This window comes from Parus major, chromosome Z (assembly GCF_001522545.3).
Source record: "Parus major isolate Abel chromosome Z, Parus_major1.1, whole genome shotgun sequence".
Classification (NCBI taxonomy): Eukaryota; Metazoa; Chordata; class Aves; order Passeriformes; family Paridae; genus Parus; species Parus major.
This window is the reverse complement of record NC_031799.1, coordinates 20,527,258-20,545,441: the sequence shown is the minus strand read 5'-3', so window position 1 is coordinate 20,545,441 and position 18,184 is coordinate 20,527,258. Positions and strand designations below refer to the sequence as shown.

Below are 18,184 nucleotides of genomic sequence, written 5' to 3'. Positions count from 1 at the left end.
ACCTTCTGCACAGGGTACAACTATCAAAGCTCTGTCAATAAAAACCGTGTTAGTTAGATGCTGGGCCACACCAACACTCGATGCTTCACGAAACTTAATATAACATACTTTGGAGGAAAAAGCAAGAGGTGCGTTGCTGCAAGATAAAAGGAAAAAATAACAATTAATCATGTATTTTTAACTATTACTCCTTAAGGAAAAAAAAAAGGTTTTTTCCTAGAAAAGGAAGCTTGAAGTACAGAAATCTAGTAACAAGCCAATTTGTTGTATCAGTGAAAAAAGCATTGAGCAGCTTTCTAATGAAAATTTACATAAGCCAAAATCACTAACAAGACTAGTTTTCTTCTATTATCTGGCTACTCAACACTGAATAGTACATTTCAAATTACTATTTTAAGTAGCATATTTACTTGACAATTACAATTGCCATGTAATTATTTTATAGTTTCTCTTTTTTTCTGAAAATAATCTTAGTTTAGGAAAGTCAAACAACAAACCCTGCCATTCTTTCATGGGTCCTTCAGATATTAGCCTGTAATAATCAATAGTCTTTCTCCAGCTTTCATAAAAGTAGTTTTATTAAGTCTTAAAAAGATAAAAGCAGTTCTAGAGAGGGCCTGCAAATACTGGGTCTTAGCTGACTAATGTAACAAAACAAATTCTCATCATTTGCCTAAGTCTGGCACAATGTAGCATGGAGTAAGTTACACTGGAGGAAGCAGGAACAACTCACCATTTGGCTACAAAAGGGAAGAAAATTTGTAATTCACCTTTCTGTTACACAGCATGCCAACTGAGAATATGTAAACTCTGCAATCTTGATCAAAATGACTAAAGTTTGCTTTATAAATGGATTTCATTGTCAAGGTTCAAATTAGCAGCTTATTTCTTCACACAAAGGAAGTACAGATAAAATATTCAAAGAGAGAATACAATATGATATTGTTGAAATATCTGCAATTTTCATTTGAAATCATGGAAAAAATGTTGCATAGACTGTTTCACCTGGTCCTGTTTCAACCAAAATGGAAACACTTATCATATTTCTGGAAGTACCAGCAGCAGATCAAGTTTAACCCATCTTGGAGTCCCCTTGAATTCCAAGCACATGCTTCCCCAGTTATTCTATGAAATTCTATTAGATTTCAGGATTTAAATACAAATCAGAAGTTTTAGACACATCATCTCATCATACTAATTACAAAAATAAACCAAGAATGTATGCATGAGGCAGGCAGACTAGTATGATTCTGGCTACCAGGACAGTAGCACCAATGTATAATATCTAGAGAAGGCCAAATTCAGAATGGCATTCACAAACATCTAAGACGGAAGATTCTGTAAGAACAGACAGCACTGTGAAGGAAAAACTAAACAGGGAGTGCGAGACACAAACATGAAAGTCAACCTCATACAATTTAGAAAAACATTACAAGATGACTACATTTCTTCTGCCCACTTTATTTATTTGTAGTGGCTAATGTTTTCACCGTTTCAAATTTCCACACCCAGGAAGGAAATAACTGCATAGAATAGCTCCTGAGCCAGCTGTAAGTGGTGACAGCCAGCCGGGCCTTTCTCAGTACTCTAGAGAAACTTTGCTTACCACAAAGACTTCTATGGCCACAAGTAGCTTTTTATTTGGTTTGGTTTGGTTTGGTTGGGGAGAAGACTCTAAGGAGAGGGAGAAGATGGTGTCTTGGGGTTTTCTGTTATTGTGTTTGCTTGTCTCTTTTTAAACATACCCCTCAGTGTTATAAGCCAAATGGCTGAAGCCACCACTGAAGGTTAAATGGTCACACTGCTGAAGACTTCTAATATCTCCTGGGGTTTTTTTCCTTCATTGCCAACTCAAAAATCTAATTCTGCTCTAGAAAGTTTCAGGACCTACCCCCCCGCCCCCAAATAATCCTTATAAACTTTAAAATCTATGAAGCCTGCAATGACAAGCATGTTTTTGTAAGATTTACTCTCCTGTATTCCCTGATTTAGAACACAAAAGCTATGTGTCATAGCCACATACGTGGCCAGTATGTTAAAAAATACTAGACGTCTGAACACTGGTGCAAATGAGCACCTACAAAAACATCTTGATACCAAGTGTTTTCCAAAGGCTAGGAAAGAGAAATTCATCTCTACTAAAAACACACCGAAGTTGCATCAAGGGAAATTACTAAGATCTAAGAGATCTGTAATTCTAGAAGGCTTAACAGTGATCAAGTCCTCTCCTTTTATGAAGGGGTCCTCCAAAATCCTCCCAGCAGCCTTTTTAAGAAGGCTTTCCTAAAACAGTAAAGTCCTATTCTAATTCTCTTTTTTACTAGCCTTTACTGAGGCTGAATTGAGGGAAACCCATGGTCTTTTTCCTAGGTTACACTGCCTTGATGCCAAAAAGCAACTCATATATCTCTGATTCAAAGTTACTAAAATTAAATTAGTCACTTCAGAAAAAAAAATTAAGAGGAAATAAATATCTAAATAGTATTTGGACATTTCTAACATTTTTGTTTCCCTTTGTAGAAAGACAGCAACATTCATCTCCTAACAGAATAAAAATTAACCGAAGTATTTCCTAAGAAAGATCTATTCAGAAATCTATGGTATTTAAAAAAAGAAAAACAAAGAAAAGGCTGCATTTCTCTAACTGTCCAAATTTTCTCAGGTGGGGCAGGGAGGTGGGGTTTGAGAGATGTGGAGGAAATGACAGAAATTAGTAACTCATTAAGAGGATATTATGGAATAACTGTGCAGATCAGTTTAAATATGGCCGTGTGTGTTTTGCCTCAGAAGCCTCCCCTATATTGCTGTCACTGCAGACTATAACAATGTTATTGGACCTTTCACATGACGAGCCCTTTTCTCAGATGACATGTTCCTTTTCTTGGTTAAGTGAAGGTAGCCCATCCACCTGCGTCAGAACAGGTAAGCTATATATGTGAGAGTGATGTGGGTGGCACCTCTCAATGCTAAGCTAGACTTTATCCAAATACTCTGGCTCATGAACAGAACACTTTTATGCTCCAAACCAGAGGAGGCCCCAAACCCCACTGCCAAGGTCTGGTATGGCATGTGTCTCCACCTCTCAACGCCTACTGGGTTGCAACCAGAGCGGAGCTTCCTGGTGGCAGAACACAGAGGCCAATCCAGTCTTGCCCTTGACTAGGGAAGGGTTATGAAAAACCAGCCCATCATCCAACTTTTGGTTAAACCAAAAGTTTATTCTCAAACAGAGAATAATATTCTAGCTTCCAAGACCACTCAAGACTATTCAGAAGTAAGCAGTATCACACAGCAGGTCTTTCCACACCTAGTAGAGACGGTTTGCTTTCAAACAACTCATTCTGCAAAAACTCAGTTGTTGCTCAGTAAGTTTTTCAACACTCTGTTCAACTGTTCAAAAATCCTCTAAAAGCCACATCTGAAGGCTCATTGCTACATGTACATGTAATTTTGAAGGCTATTCTGAAAGGCAAACTTCAGCTGGGTGACAAGTGTATGGGACTGTCTGTGCATATCTGGGACTAAGAATCCAACTACAGGTCTCCTGCCAAATTGGAAAACACCACTAGGCTGTGTCAGTGGCTAGCATACTGGAGTACACACCCAAGGCAAAAGACCTGTCACATCCTGAAAACCAGATTCCATTTTTAACTGTACTGCAAACTGATAGTGATCGACATTTTGTTTGGGACACCTTTGCCTCCCACAGACTTGCCAAAAAAATACTATTTTATGAATTTATCACAATGTTATTTAAATACGTTTTGAGAAAGACAACAGGAGGCACTTCTTGTCTTTGTTTCTAAGGAAGGGCACTGAATACTTCATTTTCTTCCAAGGTAGCAATCTGGAAGTCAACTCAAATGTCCTTAAGTATGAGGCAAGGAAAACTATACTTCTAACATTTATGCATAAATAACAGTAAATAAAACCAAGAGTAAAACAGGTAATCACAATCCTGCATCCTATCTCTGAAAACTGAGTTAATCAGCATTATAACCTTGACATTCCCAAGTTATTCCCTACTGTGGTACTGGATTTTAGTGTTTTATGTGTATATACACCGTGGCAAAATTGGACATGTTAGCATAAACATTATTTGTGTATGAATGTCAAGAAAGTCCCCATTTCCCTTAAAACCTGTTATATAACCTAATGAAAGACAAGAGCAACAGCCGTAACAAAAAAAATTATATATTCAGTCAAGAGAAAACCCAAAATATAAAAAATCAACTATGGAACAAGTCCAGGACAAAGCCCTAGAAAACTGAATAAAAACCCATCATATAGCTATCAGTAAGGCATTGTCTTACTTTAAGCATATCTTTACATATAAAATATGTATTTTTTCCTGAATGGTTGGTATTCAAACATAGTCAGATGTTTGCTACATAAAAACTGATGAACAGCAACTTTTTGGCTATTCTTTTTTTGAAATCGAAGTTTTGTTAGCCTGAGCATTTTTGTATCAAAGTTCACGTATTGGGATGCTAACAACACCCTCTCCTTCCCAACTATTCCGATTTTATTTTTCTAAGAAATTACAAGGTTTGACAAGGCACATTTGTTATTAGCTTCCCAGTACAACTGCTGCCTCGAGAGAAAAAAAATGTTCATTTCTTCCCCTTTTCTGCTGATCATCGCCTTCTCGGGAGAGGCAGCACTGTTATTCTGCAAACCCCTGCATCTTCCACCTGAGCGCACCTCTCGCACGCTGCTGACACCACGCGAACCGCTATAATTTAAGAAGAGATGCGATGCCCATGATTAATTTACTGCCTAAGTCTTACTGGGGGCGACTCCGAACACAAGGCAGGGCAGGTACCTTCCTTTGCCCTCTGCAAAACCTCAGCTACTCTGGCTTCTGCTCGAACGGCCCCCTTCTCGGAGCACAGCGCCCTTCCCTTTCCCAGAAGGGAAAAAAATTAAAAAATAAAGGCAGTCGGGCGAGGGCAGGCCTGGAACTCCCCGGTCTAGCTCGCCTGCACCCAGCGTGGGCGAGGAAACAGACAGGCCGCAGAAAGCGGGTTTTTAGGAAAGGGGGAAAACGGCTGGCGCCGCCATCTTAAGTGCGGGCGCAGCTCTTTCCCCGCCGCTCCGGCCATACAAAGCGGAGGGACCACGTGACGCCTCCCTGGTGCCCGCACTCAAAATGGCGCGTCTGGCCCCTTACCCCTGCCCTTCTCGCCACCCCCCGGCCCCTCCGCGCCTCTCCCTCATTCCTAATCTCCGTCGCTGCGAAGGGTTGCACGGGCCCCACTTACTCCGGGGGATAGAGACGCAGCTCCTCGATATCTCCCAGGAAGCCGAAGAGCGTCCGCATCTGCTCGCTGGTCACGGCCGAGGAGAGGTTGGTGACCTGGATGACAGACGTGGGGCCCAGGGGGAAGCCCAACGGGACCCCGATCCCGCCGCTGTTCATCATGGCGACGCCTGCCCAGCCTTACCGCGCGCACCCGGGGGCGCGGGCCCGCCCACCGAGAGGGGCGCGCGCCACCGGCCGGAGCGACCTCGCGAGCGAGCGCTCTAGCGGTGCACTCGACTGCTCCCAGAAGAGTTCTCGGACGGACGGGCGGCCCCTGCCGGTAGGGCCTCCGGCCCGCCCGCGACGTGAAGATGGCTCGCTTCCTCAGGAGCCACCTCACATGGAGCCGGCTGGGCCGCCGGGTGTAGGGCGGGACCGGCGCGGGGCCAGTGCCCCGCCCAGGAAGAGGAGCGGGCTGTGAGGGCCCGCCCCTGCCGCTCGCCTTGGCGCGCGCACGGCGGCCGCTGCTGACGCGCGCCCGGCCAGGGGCGGCCCCGGCGGCCCCGTCGGCGGCTCGGGCTCGTCAGGGGAGAGGCCCCAGAGAAAAATGAGGTTTTCCGTTTAATTGCGCGTTTGGTGGCCGCGTTTAGTAAGAGACAGTTTAATCGGCCTAGGGAAAAAAAACCCAACAACCTCTGAATACACCCTCTGTCTAAACAGGAAAGGCTTGTAATAGAACGGATTGTAAATGGTTCTGTTAGAAATTGACTGTGACTCTATCCCAATTAAATTAATCTTGCCTGCAGTTGTAGTTCAGGTTCTCCTTAAAAGTTACACTGGCTGGAGAAAATGAGGCTGAACACTTCATGTGTGGGGTATCACTATTAAGGATCAAACTGCAGTCTTTCCTAGTGGTATGGACCTGTGCATCTTGGCATTGAAAGGCTTAAGGTTTCAGACAGTTTGTAAGACTTTCCATGCCGCAGGCATGAACTGAGAAGGGACTGAAGTATTTTTGAAGCTATCTGGGCTGAAAAATACTGTAAATTTGTGACAGTTCCCTGAGCAAGTAGGTCAGTTCTTACTGAATTTCCATAGATAAGTCTGGGCAGTGCTTCCTTTATTGATGCTCAATACATTACAGAAATGTCATTCTAAGCAATTGTCAGAGATACAGATTTTGTCAGATTTTTTTTTTCTGTCAGAATCGTCAGATTTTAAATACATTTATGCATATGTTTCAGATAGGACATTTCAAAATTATTATCAGTGCACTCATCTCTTTCCAAATGAAATCCATATTCTAAAAGCATTAAGTCTAAAAGACTTAAATCCTTTCAGCCACTCTGGCAGCTTCTAGTTAGCTTGAGAGAAGTTTAACTGGAGCTTCCAGATATTTTGTTATATATTGTGGAAAATGAAACTGATATTATTATTCTATGTTCAGGAACCTTACATAAAGTTTTGTTACGTTTTCACTAATACATCTTGTCCAAAGATGGTTAGTAGAGATGCAGAAGTTATTTCTGCTATTAATATTTTTATCCATTCTCCTTGTATCTCTCAGTGGAGAGTCCAAAATAAATATGAGCTCTAAAATTCACAAAGAAGAGACTTGTGATGTCAGAACCGACTGGGATACCCTTCTTCAGATAAAGCCTGTAAGAGTACATACGAAATTCTGAGCTACGGGTTTGCTCTCTGAAAACAAAGCAAGCAAAACAGTGTTTAAATGTTGTAATTATCTGTCCCTGCCACAGTACAAAATTAGCTTGGAAAATCAATGAATTTGTATTTCAAGAAGAATAGGCAAAAAAATCACACCAATCCCAGACTCCTGAAAATCTAACTCTGAACAAGCTTTGGGTCACACATGCTGCCACTAAAAGGCTGGAAGCAAACAATGACTATTTTAGTCAAACTGTTCAAAATTCAAAGGTATTAAGGAGCCACTTCCTCTCCTAAAATAAAAACCCTGTGAGCTTTGAGAAATAAAAAGAGTAGATGGTCAAAAAGGGAATCATACAAGTAGTGCTCAAACATCTCTTTAATCAATGGGTAACAGACTTGCATCTTAGAAATTGCTGTAGGTCTAGAGAAAACTTTAGCTGTGATCAAAGTGAATTAATATGTGTACACGTTACTTTTCAATTTTGTTCACTTGTTTTTACTTGTTATAGCTTTTAGAATATGGATTTAATTTAGAAAGAGATGAGTGCACGTTTGTGCATATAAATAAAGCTTCAGTAAATAAATTCTTTCACTTCCACCTTGCTTGTCAGGTTAACAAGCAAAACACAAGGCATTCTGTCTGCAGTCTTTTTGGATTTAAACTTAAATTCCAGGTTACCTAAATGTAAAATGGTGAAGCTGTTAAATAAGAGTGACTATTAACCTTTTGTCTAAGAGTGTGTCTTGTGATATTCCCGTGAGAATTAAAAAGCATTTACTGGGTAATGTTAATTGCAAGTACTAGTAGAAAAATACTGCCAATTCAGAAAGAAGTTACAATAAAAGCTGTTTTAGAGGATGAGGAGAAAAGTCTTTTCATTACAAGAAGTCATCTTTTTTAAGCAGACAATAGATGGTTTGATAGAGGTGGACTTCTCTGTGGTACTTGCTGCACTTGCAGGGGGCAGGAATCACATGAGGTAAAAGAAAGAAGCACTAGAAAGCTTTCATCAGCTTTCTTTAAATGGAACCTTAAAGACTTCAAAAAGAATGTTAGCCACAGAACTAACAATTATTTGATAAAAATAAAATGTTCTAAGTTTTAAGCAATTTATGAGAAGTGAAATTTAACTTCAGATTCAACCACTCCTCTAGCACTGGTAAAACTTGCCTCTGGAAATCTAAAGTCCTTGAGACTAATGAGATAGCTTGAGCAAAGAAGATATACCCATGGTCAAGGAGAGCAAGATTAAAGGGATTGTTCACATGCATGGTCACAGGACGTGATGGGATGTTTCTGTGCATGCTGAGGAATCTAGCCAGTGCACTGTGTGACCATCTCTAATTATCTTTCAAAGTCATAGTACTTGGGGAGGCAAATGTCACCCCTAGATTCTGGCTGGCTGGAAGGAGCATTGGTAAAATTAGAGGGCAATTAGCCTGTTATAGTTACATATTATATTGTTGGCTTTTTGCAAATATTAAAATGAATGTGTATAAGAATGGGAAATTTTGTTGTATTAACATAGTTTCCTTTATTTCTGTTAGAAATAGTGGTATAATACATATATGTTAAGCTATGACATAGCATTAAAACAAAAACTACTTTTGTCTGTATAACCCAAAGACTAAAAAGATAGCTGGAGACCCTTTCTTTCTTTTGTAAACTATCTTATCCAGATGAAGACAGCAGTGACCAGGACTCCGGGGGGAGGAATTTATTGCATTTCTGGTATCAGGGAATTGAAATCTCGATGGTGCCAGGAAGATTGATGTATTGGGAAGGGGGCAAGAGAAAACTAAACAGAAGAACACCAAAGATCCTAAGAAGAATGTATGAATATCTATGAGAATTTATGGATATGTAGTAAGGTTCTGTTTTTAAGGGACAATCCTTTGTCAGTAAGGGCTGCTCTCTTGGCTGAATGCAGAGACACCCGGCCGTATCTGGATACTTTATTTTTTTCTCCTAATTGTCTTTTTTATTAAACTTTTAAATTCTATAAAGATTATGTGAACCTCATTTTTCACAAACCCCACCTCAGTCCCTGGGAAAGTAATGGAAAAAATTCCCCTGACAGCCATTTTCAAACATGCTAAGGACAAGAAGAAGACTGGAAGTTGTGAGTATGGATTTATAAAGAGAAAACTGCCTGACTACTTGGTAGCCTTCTGCTGCCATGAAATGGCTCATGAATGAGGGGAGAGCATCTAATACTGTTTATCTTGACATTCTCAAGGCTTTTGTAACTTTGTCCCATACCATCCCTTAAAGTATTTTCCTTTGTCTGCTCTTTTGAAAACAGTACAAGAATGACAATAAAGGCAAATTTTTTTTGTATAGCCTAAGTTACCTACCTAAGTTTATTTTCATAAACAGTAACTTTACACCACTTTCCTTATTGCATAACCAAGTTCTCAAATGTTTTGTGTAGATTAGTGATGCAGAACACAGGAAACCAATTTCTCTTCTATGACATTAATGCCCTCTCTTGTAAATTAATCAAGAGGCGTAATCTTCAAATGCCAGTCTCCTACTACTCACAGTAGGCTGCCGGTACAAACTACTGCTGATCATACTCATATTTCCTATTTGTGCTCAGACACAAGTTCCAGTTTCACAGACACATGTTCGTACATCAGATTAATTTGAACTAACTTTCAAATACGGACAAATCAGAAAATGTTAACTTCATAACATTTCAAAGACATCAGATTTTATTCTAAACTCCAGCAGACCCATAGTTCTTCCTAAGAAGTGGCTTCATCCCCTTTTCATTGTTACACCTTTCAGGTTTTATTGGGTAACTCTTCTCATTTTTATATATGCTTTAGTATAAATTACGGAGTTTTTTCAAGAAGACTCATGTAGAACAGAAAAACTTCTTACAGAAAACAAAGTCTTAGTTCTGTGTAGTAATCCCCAATCCAATCTGTAATCCCAAAAATTCTATAAAATTATTTAAAAAGAAAGTATAAGATCAATTTATATACCTACCCAGAAAAATTATGAAAATATTTTTCCCAGATAAAATTTCTAGAGTAGTAATGGTTCTTCCCAGATCCAAGTTTATCTAGAAATCTTAGAATCCTGCCTATGATGAGATTAACAGATGAATGCTACATGGTCAGTGTAAGCAGCTGAAACCAGTTTAAACCTGCTGCCTCTGGATGGCAGTCAGCTGTACAAGTTAGCATTGGTAAACCAAAACAGCTGTGAGATTTCTGCATCTGCTTTTTATCTGTTTTACAGCAAACACATGAAAAAAAATAGGATTGCTGTATTAAGTACAGCAGTATCCATTAGAAGAGTCACATTAGCAGCTCTAGGAGTGTGTTTCACAGTGACATTCTTCTCCCCATAAAATTGCTTGACTCAAAGATGGAGTAGCTTTAAGCCTTCTCCTAAGCCGTATCTCACAATAAGTGCCCTGGTGATTTTAGGCAGTGCTAAAACCCACCACAGACTTGCAATTATTTTAAAACTTAATTCATAATAGGATGAGGGAGTTAGCTGATAACCTGAGGTAGTGTTGCTAACTCTGAATCCCCAAGCACATATTAACAAAGGAGGAGTATCTCCACCACTTAGAGACTGGGAAAATGCACAAAAACATTTAAGATTTGAGAATCTTAATCTGAAAACAAGTTCTTCATACAGTTACCTTTTGGGGCAGCATTTCTACAGTCACTTCTGAAATCTAGTATCTTTTCTACAGACAACACTTCTTAGATTACAGAAACATTTTTTCTTCAAAAGGGGATTTTAGAAAACCCTTTTTAAAAGCTATATAAAAGCCTACATATCAGTAGATAGACTAATAGTTTTATGATATACTTTTAATACCCATATATATGACTATGTACGTATAGGGAAATTAAAGGTAAATTTAAAAACTTAACAGGTTTTTTGGTTTGTTTTTTTTTGCTTTTTTTTTTTTTTTTTTTTTAAATTAGATTGACTGTCTGCTAAGATATCTGCTACTTGCTGTTTTTCTGGCAGGACATGTAATTGGAACTGTTTGGGTAGGTGCCCACTGGAGCGAAAAAAAGCATCTTTCCTCTTTGCTGTGAGGTTATCCTGCTGGGAATCACAGCATGCAATTCTACATAAGGGGAAGATGTTTTTAAACATCAAAAAACCCTGTCTGAACAAGGCAATTCAAGGGTGCTAGGTAGAAAATTCTGGAATTCACTTGGATTAATTTCTTCTCCTTTCCAATCACTTTTTGTAGTAGCAGGGCGAGAAGGTTTTTTTGTGGCCTAAGTATATAACAGAATCTTTATAATTGTGAAGTTTGAAAACTGGAGTATATCTAGGTGAGATAAACGTGAATTATTTATTTCCCACTTTTTTTTTTTTAAAGTGGCATAAAATAGGCAGTATTACAAAACAAAGTGAGTTTTGTAAGTAGTAACACTAAAAAAACATCCTTTGTGTGTTCAAACGTCTTAAAGTACAAGCAGATAATGATTCAATCTATAATAGATTAACTACATTTGCAATTAAGTAACACCATACACTGCAGGGGCAGGAAATTACCCAGTGTGTTTTCATAAAATTAAAATGCAGCAGAAAAAAGTTTATTTAGGTGTTTTATCTGTTTGGAGGTTTTTAGCATAGTTTCTAACCCTTGCATGCATCAACTCCAACCTCATCTGTTACTGCTCATGTCAATTAACAAATGAGACAATTTAACATGATTATTTCATTTCTGCAGGACTTAGTATCATGTCAGCTAACCAGCTGTTACTATTTCAATATTTATTAGTAAACCTCAGTTTCTCTGTAGTTAAACCATAGCTTTCAGCTGAAGTAGTTTTTGGGAGAAGCATTCTCAGCAAAAATACATTCTCCATATTCAAAACCAGTTGTCAATTCTTCTATTGCAAGCGGAAGTTCTTGCAGATGAAAATAAATCAAATATGCTAAAACACTGATGTTAAGAGCTCTGGCACAATACTTAAAATTCTGTATTTTGCCAGTGCATACTTCTAATTCAGTAGAAAGCTTTTACCCCTTTTTTTGGTTGTTGTTTTTTTCTCCCAAGTTTCCTTATAAATTCACAACGTTAGCAGTTGAATGAGAATTTCTTTGTAGAGCATCTGGTTCATCTGCTACCACTTTGTCTATTAAAAGACAGTCCATGAAAGGCCTGTCCCAATCAGTATTTCCACACCTGGCGAACAAGAGTGAATATTTTGCCACAATTTTTTATTACTTTGAACAATACTGAAGCATAAACATTTCAGCCATTTGCAGCATCCAGCTATGCCTCACGAAATGGATGCAGCACAGAGCCACACTGCCCCTTGTGTTATGCAGCTGCAAAAATCGATGTTGCAGACTACTGTGGTAAGAAATTTAATTCCTGATGCTCTAATATTTGGGCCATGAAGAAAAGCTTTGTTAATTCAGCAATATGACTTTATACGATGAATTCTTCTTGGCCATTTCAGGAACCTTACCAGCCTAGTCATATGTTTTATTGCATGTTCTAAGTGCACCTCTAAAGCTTTTAATCGGGTATTGATCTAAATTTGAGGGACTGACAGTGCCCTGACTCAAGTATTACAAACTATATGTTAACTGAATCTTTTAGAGATTAGCAATGTTTATCCACACTTAGAAATTACTTTTGATAGCCTGTGCACACTATTTCTGATGTAGTTTAAAACACTGGATTTAGTGCTCTTTTGATGTTTTCTCTTCCTTTAAGCCAAACAGCTGCAATTTTGACCATACTTAATGCTTAATACTCCTTAATACAGAGCAATAGTTCAGATATTGCAGAATGGAAACAAAAGTCACATTCTCAGAGGAATGTGAGAATTCCAGAATAGCAAGCACAAGGCAGCAGAGCTGAAATCAGGGAGTGCCACAGAGAAGAGGGTCTGAACTGCAAGGGAGGGTGATGCTGTCAGTACTTGAGATGAGGCTTTCAAAAAGCAGTAGAAGAGACCAGATGCTCCTAGGAACCCTCAAAAAAAATCGAGTGAGCTACTGCTGCCAGGTACAAGGCAAGGGGCCCACTGGCCTGTGGGCCTGGGGATGCTCTGGCAGCTAGTAGCAAGTGTAGTCAGCAGCCCTTGATGCAGGGTGCCTGGAGCCTTTGTTGCAGCTGTCCTTGCTTGGAGAGTGTGATCTGCCCACCCTGTAGCTGGTGTCAAGAGGAGACTACTTGGATCAGAGTACCTAGGGCCCCCCCAGACCTTTTGTGCAAGACCTGTGCTGCTGTTGGAGAGCTGTGCTGCTGAGCAGAGGAATTTTGGAAGCCAGCAAGTTGTGCAGCTTGGGGAGAGATAGGACATCTCAAACCCCACAGTTTCAGAAGCCCTGGGCCCCACAATGCAGACCCTCCTCCTGGGCAGTCTGGCACTAGCAGAACCATAGATGGAAATACCAGTAGAAGGCAATAGCTGGACATCATTGCATGTAAGGCTCTTGTAGTACAGTTTTAGTGCAGTCGTACACTTGTAGTGCAGTTTTAACGGTGTAGCAGAGCTCCAGTTTCAAGGCAGTCACATAGATATTGCAATAGAATCTTCTGTACCCATTACAAAATTGAATATAATCCATGGCAGCAGGGATACCATACCAAAAAATCTGCTATCTGAAAAAGTGCCATCAGGCAGAAAAACAGAAGTTAAACCCAGTATTCTCAGATGCTTGATGAAAAAGTAAACTGTTGAGGTATGAAATAATGTCCAAGTAGGGAGCAGATATAGAAAACCTAAATAACAACAGGCACAATACTCCAGGGTCATCAGGGCCATAACCTGTTAATAGTGAGAATCATTTTTTTCTGTATAGAGGAAGTAGAACACAGTGATAGTGGTATATCAGATCCACAAGGAAAAAAAGACAAAACAATTTGTGTTACTACATAGTTTTGTGATTTTCAAGAAAACTGGATGTAAAGCCAAATTTAGGTCTCCTGTGAAATTCTGTGCCTAGCTGTTCAATTTCTTTACCACATGACCCTTGTCCAACTCTTTACAGTACATTCAGCATACTCTTAATTCTAGCCCTACTCATTGGCATCTCTCTCTGCCTATCAAATCTACTAAACTTGTAACTAAAGTCGTCTCTTTGTGACAGAAGCCACTCACTGCCCTATCTGATTTCATTGCAAGACTGGGATGCATTGTGTGTGCCTGAGACGAAGTTTATTTTCCTTACAGCAGCCCTCACAGTGCTGTGCTTTGCACCAGTGGCTACAGAGGTGTTGATAACACACCAGTGTTTGCCTTCTGTTGTACAGCACTGGCACAGCACCAGTGCCATCTTCCCAATATCCTGCCCCCCCATCAGTAGGCTGGGGGTGAGCAAGATCTTGGAAGGTACACAAATAGGCCAGCTGATCCAAACAGACCAAAGGGGTGTTTCATACCAGATGATGTCAGCTCAGATAGAAAAGCTAAGAAGAGGAGGATGAAGGTGGGGCATTTGTCTTTTACAGTGTTTGCCTTCTGGTACAGCCACTATCTGTACCCATGATGATGTCCTGCTTCCTGGATATAGCTGGACATCACTTGCTAATAAGTAGAAAATAAAATTATTTATTTTCTCTTTGCCTGTATGTGTGTAAACTTTCCGTTTTGCTTTAGTAAACTGCCTTATTTAAATCTGCAAGCTATTTTCCATCTTATTTTCTCTCCTGTGCAGCTGGGAAAGGGGGGAGTGATAGAACAGCTTGGTGAGCACCTGGCATCAAGACAGGGTCAACCCACAACATGGGGTTATAAAAACATTTCTTTGTTGTAAAGAACCTAGTCTTGCAATGAAATCACTTAGAGCAGACTTGTGGGCATTGAGAAACACAGAGACAGGAACACAAATAAAACTTTACTAATGTACATTGATTGAGTACTGAGGTCTACAGAAACTGTAGATGAATTAAATAGCATTATGGAGAATTTCCTAAAACTTAAATAAGTCAATTTCACACAGCTTTAAAGAGCATTAGTTTATTATCTATTCTCCATGTGTTACCTCAGAAACAGTCTTATTATATACAAAAATTTGGAATGTTGAATAAATGCTGATCAATAGAAACATTACATAGCTGTTGACAAGGGAGTATTTCTAATCAAAACCAAAATAGTAATGAATGTTTGATTCTGTGTGTTGCTTATTGCTATGTTTGTGTTCATAGAATGCTTTCAAGTATATACACTTTTTTTTTTAAACTCATCCAAAAAAGAAACTAAAAAAATATTTACATAATAAATACGTGGGAGACTTAATCTTTTCATTACATCAGTTGAACTGATTCTTTAATGAACTATTAAGAATAGAAAGAATTAACACAGTTTGCATCAATTCACTGCCATGCTGAATAACTCAGGCTGCTGATGGATTTTATTCTATTCAAAATGTAGTTTACAATGCATTCAAAATGAAAAGTGCTGATATTGTCTCTCCTCCTTTGAATCCTGGCTGGACTAGTTCAGGAGACATCTTTCTCCCACTCCCCACAAATTATTTAGTCTGACATGTTTACCTTCACACACTGACACTGACAAAACAAACACATTTCAATTCACTGAAAACTCAAACATTTAGTGAGTAAAATCAGCATAATCCATGTTTTATTAGACGATTAATTTGCTAACTGACGGAAGACAAGCTTTGGCCAAGTATTTCCACAAGAAGTACTAAACTTCTTGCTATAAATCTCTACTTATATAGTTCTACCAGCTGAACAGTTTTTGGTAGAATTTATCTGTGATACATAAATCTGAAAATTAAGTGACACAACAACATTTAAAACTTCTGTTACCATTAAAGCAAAATACAATACAGTATAATTTCTCAGTGATATATTTAAATGTACTGCAAAATGTATACAAAGTCAGTCCAAGATCAGTAAAGAATCAGTTCTGCTTTTTGGACTTTTCCCTTCTCAAAGATACAGGTTTTGTAGAAGACGAAGGTCATTTAGGACTTGTCTGTATGTATCCCCATTAAAAGGCAGTGTGTGATAAAAATAACATGATTAAAAGTAACGAACATGTGATGTGAACATTTTGCATTTTCAATAAAAAAATAGAAACTAAATAACAACTAAACACTGAAGCCTGCCATTATATAGCTATGTTTCTCATTCTTTAAGATTAACAGCACACAGAAAATAAGTGAATTTTATCAAAATACAGCACATTTCTGCTAATATATCCAAAAAAACATTTTCTATGTAAATATTACTGAAAATCAACTAAAAAGAATTAAAATATACAAAGAGTTGTTAAAGGGTTTCAATTAAAATTATTAGAACTATACACAGTACAATAAGCAATAGTTAACATCTTTGAAAGAAGTGCAATAATATTGGAGTTCACTTATTGAAAAAGTACTGCCTGTTTATTACTGCTAGCTATGTATAATTCCTTTCTCTTCCAGCTCATTGTTCCAAAACTAAAGGAAGCTGGTGTTTTTGCTTGCTTTCTTAAAAGCATTTACTTTTTGGGTTGAAAAAAGCGCTTATACCTGTCTCAAACTACCAACTTGTACATAATTAAAAATGAACTGCAATAATTGAATATTGCTCCAATGACAGGCTAATTATTAGCCCTGATTAAAAACAGTTATCGGTCTTCTATGGCACTTTTCCCTGGTCCATAACAACCGTGTATGAATTATCACTGCAGAGTACGCAGTCTCTATTCAATTACAAAGGAGAAAGATAACGTTTCTGGTAAACAAAATTAATAGAAACATAATTGAACCTTTCATACAGTAATAAGGAACAAAGGCAGCCTGTGGTAAATCACTATTACATTAATGTAATTAGAAACCCTTTAATGACTCTGAAGTGTCTAGTTCACATTTAATGTTACCTGTAGGAACAGCCCTTTAAGAAACCTCATTACAAACTGGTGGGTTTTAAGTACACCCTCCCTTTGCTCTCCATCTCACCACAGCAATTCTCCATCACTGCTCAAAGTTTCACAAACTTGCTTTGGTTACCTAGCTCCATGCGTATGGTTTCCTTTTTGATTAACAAGGCAATGCAAAGGCCAAACAAAATCAAGGTGTCTTTCATAACCTTTCCTGCATCACTTGTGTGTGTTTAAATATATATTACAGGCAACAATCTTAAAAACTGGCCATTTCAGTTTCATTTTTAAAATCTGTCAGCTTAAAATTGAGTCTTTTTTATAAAGATAAAATTATCACCATTTCCACAAAATTGGGGATTTCCATAGCAGAGAAAAATCTCTGGGCACAATTCCACAGTACAGCTGAAAAAATTATGTATGAAAGAAAACAACTAAACATGAATCACATGTGGCGAATTAATATTCCATGACTACATTAAGAACAAATCCTGTATAATATCACAAATTTGTAGTTACAGTCTTCCTAAAAAAAAAAACACCGTAAGCTTTTATTGCATTTTCTATTGGTAGACGTACACTCCAGAACTAAACACTTTTTCTTCTCTCCTGATTCCAGATTTAGATAGCAGATAATTGTTTCACCTGACCTTTATTCTGTCCAACCAGCACCACCTTCCATCTACCCATTCATCTATACAAAGTGCACATAGCAAAGCCAACACTTCATATCCCCGTTCGTATCTACAGAAGTGGTTCAGCGTAACACATTAATATCTGGTGAATAAAAATAAAGGCAATAAACAGCTACAGGACAGACAGCCCTGCCATCTGTCCATTGGCTACAACTGAGGCTTCACAAAGCCTTGCACAAAGTTTAGTAATGTGTATGAATTATCCAAAAATAAACCTACCATCTGTACAAAAAAAACAACACAGGTTTGTTCTTGGAGGAGTGATCCTTAGATTGCTATAATGCTTAAAAACAAGTTTATTCACCATACGCATTTCCAAAATTATTTCCTGTATGTTCTCTACAGTGGTTTTTCCCCCTTTAACCACAAGTTCAGTATTTCCTGTACAAATTTTGATCATAATTATTTTTGAGTTCTTTTAATGTATAAAAATATGCAAAATATTCAGTTTCCCCATAGTCCTTCAATGAATTCTGTTGGTTTATCCCCACAATCAACAGTACTTATGAAGAAACTTCTCGCACAATGATGAGTTCCACTGCGTTCTGAAAAGTCTTTAGCAATGATACTGCTTGTCCATGATCAATATTGATGAAGCTGTATCCATTAGCCTAAAAAGAGATAGTTAAAATTCAAAATGACAGTCTTTTATTCCACGTTAAGTAAAAGATGTTTCATTATTTCATGTAGGTTTATTTAAGCCTTAAGGTTTCTATATGAACGTGGAGAA

The 18,184-nt window shown here is 38.5% G+C and overlaps 2 protein-coding genes across 12 annotated transcripts in view; both read right to left on the bottom strand.

Moving 5' to 3' along the window:
* The window catches only part of SREK1 (splicing regulatory glutamic acid and lysine rich protein 1), a 36,135-nt gene extending 30,463 nt beyond the window's left edge, over positions 1-5,672 (bottom strand). The window contains exons 1-2 of the mRNA XM_015653173.3: positions 5,265-5,672; positions 3-136 (exon numbers count right to left, since the gene is read on the bottom strand). Coding sequence (XP_015508659.1) covers positions 3-136; positions 5,265-5,425 — 295 coding nt within the window. The 5' untranslated portion in view covers positions 5,426-5,672. The remainder of the gene's footprint in view (positions 1-2; positions 137-5,264) is intronic.
* A 9,199-nt stretch (positions 5,673-14,871) lies between these two features.
* The window catches only part of ERBIN (erbb2 interacting protein), a 116,811-nt gene continuing 113,498 nt past the window's right edge, over positions 14,872-18,184 (bottom strand). For all 11 annotated transcript variants that reach the window (XM_015652939.3, XM_015652940.3, XM_015652938.3 and 8 more), the window contains one exon: positions 14,872-18,065. In XM_015652939.3, coding sequence (XP_015508425.1) covers positions 17,958-18,065 — 108 coding nt within the window. In that variant the 3' untranslated portion in view covers positions 14,872-17,957. The remainder of the gene's footprint in view (positions 18,066-18,184) is intronic.